General features: G+C 32.9%; 1 protein-coding gene across 1 annotated transcript; it reads left to right on the top strand.

Moving 5' to 3' along the window:
• The first annotated feature begins 3,430 nt into the window (after window positions 1-3,430).
• LOC107805036 (uncharacterized) lies at window positions 3,431-4,293 on the top strand. Its single transcript, XM_016629012.2, has one exon. It carries the CDS (start codon window positions 3,522-3,524, stop codon window positions 4,020-4,022), a length of 501 nt encoding a protein of 166 aa, XP_016484498.1. The 5' UTR covers window positions 3,431-3,521; the 3' UTR covers window positions 4,023-4,293.
• Window positions 4,294-7,866: the final 3,573 nt, after the last annotated feature.

Below are 7,866 nucleotides of genomic sequence, written 5' to 3'. Positions count from 1 at the left end.
GATATATCGAATCGATAACATTCCGACCAATGCCCACCCTTATTTTTGGAGGTTTCTTAAGGTAATGACTTCGTCTGCCTTACCCTTAGACCGCCCAGGATACGATATTTTCCTAAACGTGAATTACATTGTAGAGAGAGCTGCCTCTAATTGAATAATAGCAAAGGAAAGATGCTACTGCAATAAAAGACTCGTAGGCTCTTGTACTTTTGTACATATGGAGATTGGTGAAGTCTTTATGTTTCTTTTTTTATTTACCTTGGAACACGAGAACACAAAAGATAAAAATCAAAGATTATGTATTGATTGATTCCATATCTTCTGTCGGGGACTGGCTTTTTAACCGGTCTTATAGCTTGCTCGAAGTTTATTTTTGGCCAAAAACACTTTTTATTAAAAATTGAGGTGTTTGACTAAGTTTTTAGAAGAAAAAAGTGTTTTAAAAGAGAAGCAGAAACAGAAAAAAGTAGTTTCTATTCAAAAACACTTTTTTGAAAAGCACTTTTGAGAAAAATATACTTAGAAGCCGTTTTTTAAATTTTGACCAAAATACTAATTGCTGCTTAAAAGTATTTTTCAAACTAATTAGTCAAACACAAACTGTTTCTCACCAAAAATACTTTTAAGAAAAATATTTTTTTAAAAAAATACTTCTCAAAATAAATTAATTTTTGCAGCTTGGCCAAATTAACTATTATTGTCTATTTTCTGTATTTATTTCTTTCTTTTTCCAACGACAGTTTTTTACTTTACTTTTAGTTGGCATGCTGAGTTTAAGTCAATTGTCATGCATGTCGCAAAGAGGCGAATTCATTATTTTAATTTTATTAGTTTAATTAGATTTTTAGTGTTAAATTTATTTTTTAAATTATGTATTCAATGAATTATAATAATTTTGACATAGTATTTCTTTCTTCTTCTTTTTTTTAAGAGATATTTTAGGTTTTATTGGAAGCTAATAACCAAATAAAAGAGAAAATATTCTATAATAGAATACTTAAAGCAAAACGAAGATGAACTCTTCATTAAACCTACAGGTGTCAATGGTTAGATTCGGTTAGTTATTTTATAAAATTTGCATCATACTAATTTTTAATTATTCTATTATCTATAATCAAAATAAGATTTTTCGAAACCGTCCCAATTATATCAATTTCTCTTAAGTATTAGTACGATTCAGTTAATTTTCGATATTTTTTTAAGTATCATATACAAGTCACTAGTAAAAATAGAATACAATAACATACATACTTTTATAGGACTTAGCAAAACTTTCTAGACATTAATATTTCTTAAAAGGTGATGAAAGATGGACAGAGTGTAGATCCATTAACTATTCTACAGCAACGTAAAAGAAACCAAGTAAAGACATAGAAAATATAAATCACACGAGTAAAAATATAATAACCAATCAGGGACTCAAGAATAAAGTCTATAGAAGATTAAATATTTTAAAAAATAAATCTAAATCATACAAAAGGAAACATATTAAATACATTGTAGTTTGTTCCTATCATCGCTAGAATATTTTTTGTCTTGCTAGAGAATAAGCCGAAAATAATTTAGTTTGAGTAGGAGTAACATAATATGATTGAGAGTTAGGATTTTAAGTTTAATAACTTATTGGCTTGTAACCGTTTTTATAAATCCAAAACCCAAGGAAAAATTTAATACTTTATTATTTTTAAACTTAATATATAAATATATTTTTTCACATGTAAATTTATTCGATACAGTTCTGTATTTTTCAGATTTATTTTTATAAAATAAAAAACTTATCATAATTATTAATACGGTTATAAATTTATATAGAAATATATGATTTTATTAAAAAATCTAAAAATCGATGCGATACGATACAATATAATCGATTTAATCGATTTTTAAATCCATGGACACCTTAAAACCTTTTAACTCGCTGTACTTGTCTCTTTGATGTACTTTGTGTCGCGTACGTGCCGTAGGAATCTTTTAATCAAAGGTGATTTATAAAATACCTAAATGTATTTTTAAAGAGATATTCTCTAAGTGATCAATTTACTTTTTTATTTTGGTTCAAAATAAGTATCTAATTATGTAATCACGAAAGAATTTAATTTCATTTTTTACAAAATAATCTCTATGTACATATCCCTACAAAGTTTTCTTACTCCTCACATTAAATATTTAATTAGGGATAGTTTAGTCATAGTAGATATTTTTATATAGAATTTAGTATTTTTTTAATGGGCATGCTGAAAATAAACCGGATGAAGTAATATATAATAGGAGAAAAAGACAAATTGGGTTCAACAATTTGTCGAATTCTTTAATGCTAAAAAAGAAGCAGGCAACAACTATAGCCACTAGGCAATACTCGTGAGGTTATTGCTCACAAAAGCCAACTCTTTTAACTTTTTCTATCACTCTTTGCTTTTGTTAGGCATCCTTACAAACACCCAACTCTCTCCATATCCTTTCATTGTCATCGTAATTTACCTGCATAGAATGTTTACGGCAAAATACATTAATTTATCATAGTTAAATCAAATATTAGAAAATAGTATAAAAAATATTACAATTACAACAAATTCAGTAATTTCCTACAACTGGGGTCTGTGGAGGATAAGATGTACGCAGACCTCTACCCCTGAAAGGACAGAGAGACTATTTCCGATAGACCCTCAGCTAGAGAATGACTGCAAAAGAAAAGATAATTCCAACAAATAGGAATAACAACATAGTATAAAAAATATTATAAGTGATATTTCTTCATATTAATGTGTTTATGAAAAATATATTTTAAAATATTAGTCAAAGTTTATGTAATTTAAATTTGAAAAGCAAAAATGTTCACATAAATGTTTATGTGTATTATATGTATTTATTAATTTAGTAAAATATTAGTATTAGATGCCGGTAAATTTTTAGAGATTTCACTTTTAGGTTTCGAATAGGTGCGGATTTGACAGAAACCAGTTATATTTACTTAAATATTAAATTTATATAAATATTTAATTACAAAATTTAATAACTAATACGAACTATAAGTTTCATAACAATTTCAAAATTATAAATTTTAAATCTTGACTTCTCTCCTCTTATAGTATGTCTTAAATGATGTAAATTTCAATTGTGTTGGGTGTAGCGCGGGACGCCAAAAAAATGTATTAAGAAAAAGTTTAATTCAATTGAATCAGTTGATTATATATTGCAATAGTCTACCGCTGGCCCCCACTTTTCTTGGTCCTGCCAATATTTTATTTTTCTCAAAAAATAAAAATAAAGTATTTTCTATCTGTCAGAAATCTGAATATCTATCTCATCACCTTTGAATAATTAAAACAAAGTAAAATATTATTAAAATATGGTCACTTTTCTCTCATTTCACCCATTTTGACCGTCACTACACTTATTTCCTTCCCTCTATATAATCCCTTCCATACCCCCTTCTCTCTCCTCATCCCTTCACCTTTCTCTCTCTTAATTTCTCCATTTTCATTGCTTTTTCAAAGTCTCTCAGTTTTACATTTTTTTAAAAAATGGCTGAGTCGACTCAACCAATTAAACGTTCAAGAGAAGAAGAATCCCAAGAAATACAAGAAAATTTATGTGAAGGTAATAATACAAAGCGCCATAAATCATCTTATAATGATATCCTCTCCATTCTTGAAGAGGAAGAATACGGGTTTGAATCCGACCCGGTTTCTGGGTCCGACCTATTCGCCACCCTTCAACAAGAACTTCTCCCAAATGACGGGTTTGAGGCCGACCCGGTTTCTGTCGGGTCGGATATTTCTTCTAAAGAAGATGAAGTAGAAGATGACAGAAGTAGTGTTATTAGACACCTTCTAGAAGCTTCTGATGATGAACTAGGTATTCCCAGTGGAGATGGAACCAACGGTGTAGATTTAACGTTTGCTGAAGAAAATGAAACATATGGTGGTGATTTTCCGTTTGCTATATCTGATGGTTTATTATGGGAGTTTGAAGATGAAGCTGCTAACTATTATTCTTTGTTACAGTCCGAACTTTTTATGTAGGTTCTTTTTTAGGGTTAGGTTAGAAATACTGAGGAGAGGGAATATGGAAAAAAAGGAAAATGTTTGGGGGTATAAAGTGAAAAGAAAAAATATGAGGGTGAAAAAGAAAAGATGGAAGAGGTTTTTAGTTTCTATAATTTTGCCCCAATTCGCTCATCTATTGTATATTTCCCAAAGTACCCCTTCTCTGGTTAGAATATTACTTAGCAAAATGTAGAAGGTAAAAAAATTATTCGTTATATGGAAGGTCTCTTTCCATTTATGCCCTTGACATTTTTGAAACCGTCATTTCCAGCAATTTTAATTACAATATTTCTTCCTATCTTATTTTATGTGAGTATATCGAGATGGAAAAAATAGAAACACTTTTTCTTCTTTCTTTTAATTAAAGGCTTTTATTAATCACAAATGAAAATTATAAATCCACATCTTAGCAAAACCAGAGCTAGTGACCCGTTTGCTTTGGGCATAATTAGTGACCAGTTTGTTTTAGACATGCCCATTAAGAAAATACTAAATTCTAAGCAAAAATAGTTAGTGTGATTAAATTATCTTTAATTAAATATTGCAGCATAGCTATAATAGCACTTACTTTTCTTCTGAGGAATAAATGACATTTTATGGATACGTACATAAGGGTAATTTTGAAAAATCAAATTGAATATTTTCTTGATTATATAAATGGACACTTATTTTGGACCAAAATAAAAAAATAAATTGGCCACTTATTATGGACCGGAGGATTACTAAAAAACTAAACTCAGCAAGCCATACTTATAACTTGTTTGGTCACCACCACAACAGCAAACCCAATATTTTCCTAGAGGTTTGGAGAAGGTAAGATGTATGCATCCTTACTCCTTTCCCGTAAGATTAGAGAGACTGTTTTCGATAGACCCTAGGCTAGAGAACGACCGAAAAGAAAAGGTAATTGCACGATGAAATAAGATTGAATTCAAGAATGCACTCAAATTTTAGGTAGTAATAGTCATCTATGAATAAAAAATATCATATTAACCATAATGCTAGCGAACTAAGTAAGATAAAAGAGAAACACTCGACTACCTACGAACCTTCTACCCTAATTTTTGACCTCCACACCCTCCTGTCTAAGGCCATGTTCTCAGTCAGCTCCAGCTGTGTCACGTCCCGCCTAATAACCTCTTCCCAAGACTTCTTAGGCCTACCTCTACCCTTCTTGCTGCATGCCAAGGCTAACCGCTCGCACCTTCTAACTAAGGCTTCTATACTTCTCATCTTAACATGCCCGAACCATCTCAGCCTCACCTCCTGCATCTTATAACATGTTTGGTCAAACTTTTAAAATCAACTAATTTTGAAAAGAAAATTTTTCAAAAATGCTTTTTCAAAAAAATATTATTAGTAAAAAGTAGTTTGTATTTGATTAATCAATTTGAATAATATTTCTTAGCAGTAATTAGCTTTTTTTTTAAAAAAAAAATGTTTAAATATATTTTTCTCAAAAGATTTTTTTTTTTGGGAAAATCTTTTTTTTTTTTTTGCTTTTCAAAAATTATTTCTAAATTTACTTCATCTCAAAGGCATTTTTTCCTTATATAAGCTATATCAAATATCTTAATTTTAGAAAAAAATATTTTTAGCCAAAAACAAGCTTGGCAATACATGCTATTAAAGAAATAGAAACACTTTTGATAGTATAGTAGTATTTTTAAATTTTTTCATCTTAGATATATATATTTTTTATCGTAATTAACAGCTCATTAAAAATAGAATGATTCAAAATAGTATTTGAGTATAGAAAGGATTTTCTTATAAACAAACTTAAAATGATGTCATATAAATGTTGTAAACGAGATTTAGATCATCATATAAATGTAAATTTTGCCCTAAAGTGTCCCTTCTCGGGTTAGAATATTAGTAGAAGGTAAGAAAAATGATTCGTTATGTGAGTGGCTCTTTCCATTTCTGCCCTTGGCTTTTATTTTGGAACATTTATTTCTAAGTTTTTTGATAGGTCAAAATATTTCGAAGCAATTTTAATTTAAAGTACTTCTTTCATTTAATTATATGTGAAAAGGCGGAGTTTAAAAAAGATAAAAAGACTTTATCTAATTAAAGCATTTTTAAATTTTTTAGTTTTAGATATATCATTACATTTCTATCATTGGAACATCTCCTTTTAATTGCAAAAATTGTCACTACCTCTCCAAGCCAAACGATGAAGGGACTAGGTACACTGGAACTTCTCCAATATATGTATGGAACAAACAGAAACATGTAATATTCTCCAATGAATGAAATAAAGCAACATCTTTGCACTCCACCAAGTCACTTTACATTTTACATTCGACCTCGCTCGAATTGCTTTACATTCGACCTCGCTCGAATTACCTTGTGTTCGACCCGCTCGAATTACCTTGCGTCCGACCTCGCTCGAATTACCTTGCGTTCGACCTCGCTCGAAATACTTTACATTCGACCTCGCTCGAATTATTTGATTTTCGACCTCATCAAACCTCGATCTCATCCGAGCTAATTGATACTCGACCTCAAGTCAGTCTATGTTTGACTCAACCAATATCAAACATATACAAACAACCGAAAAATTAGAGGCTTCCCCACATAGCAAAAAATAAGGACAGGAAAAGAGAACGGGAATCCAGAAATACATAGCAAAAAGGGAAGTGTTCCATTTCAATTATCGGATTACAATACTTTTTACAAAGGGCTCGAGGACGCCTTCACAAAAATAGCAAAGCAAAAAAAAAACTAAGTGCAACAGTTTCACGCCACATCATCCCCATCGGTGTATTCATCATCATACCAAGGATCAGAGGCAAGCCTATCTGCGGCGTCGGCATCCTCATCCCCGCTAGGCGTAAGAGGGTCGTAACCACAAGCTTCACGGGCTGCACGTGCCTTGACATGGACGACCTCAAGCTCCACTTCGAAAACTTTCCCGGTAGCCTTCAGAGATTTGTACACGTCAAGTTGAGCCTCGACATGGACCCATATCTCATATAACTCCTGCGACACACCGGGATCGGCAGAAGTATGAGATGCAGATGGCTGTGACTGCCGTCGAGTCTCCTCGGCCCTCAAGATAACGACTTGCTCGTTTAACCTAGACAACTCCGCCTCTAAACCCTGGATCCATTCTTCCAACCTTGCCAACTTAAGCGCCGATGTCTCCATCTTATTAACCCACTCTGACCTGCAAACAAGGAGGGCGTCTTCTAGGGCCGCCACTTCAGCCATATCGGCCATTCTGCCTTTCTCGGGCCGACTCAATTCTTCGACCTTGACACTCAACTCACCCCTCAAATCGATATATCTTGCCTCCCTCTGCCCGAATTCAGCCGTTAAGGATGCCACCTGCGCCTGAAGGTCGGTGTTCTCAGCCATCACCCCTTTACTCACCTCGAGCTCGTCCTCTTTGGCCTTTAGCGCTACCTCAAGCTCGTTGCACCTACTGATGGCCCTCATAAGCTCATCGTCCCGCTCCCTCAGCTCTTCATCCTTCTTCGTCAGCTCATCGTCCTTCTGTTTGAGCCCATCACGAAACGACTGAAATTCGCCATCCTGGCTAAGGAAGTCAACAATCGGTGGTTGCTTAGTATGATACTCCTTATACTTGGAGATCATATTCTTAAAAATGGTCATCCTCCGCTCCTCCCGCCGGTCATGCTCGATCCCCATGATAAGAGTCTGACATGCAAAAAGAGAGGAGTAAGTGTAAGCAAATTATGCATACGAAACAAATTCTAACATAGAAAAGCACTTACTCGCAGAGCCATGCCGGATATACCCAACGATAGATCCACATCGTTCATCGCCTGTAGCGCCGTGTTTTCAGAAGCCG

This window comes from Nicotiana tabacum, chromosome 20 (assembly GCF_000715075.1).
Source record: "Nicotiana tabacum cultivar K326 chromosome 20, ASM71507v2, whole genome shotgun sequence".
Taxonomy (NCBI): domain Eukaryota; kingdom Viridiplantae; phylum Streptophyta; class Magnoliopsida; order Solanales; family Solanaceae; genus Nicotiana; species Nicotiana tabacum.
This window is presented reverse-complemented; position numbering and strand designations above follow the sequence as displayed.

Coding starts and splice junctions, on each gene's coding strand:
- LOC107805036 (XM_016629012.2), top strand. CDS start 3,522: ATGGCTGAGTCGACTCAACCAATTAAACGTTCAAGAGAAGAAGAATCC.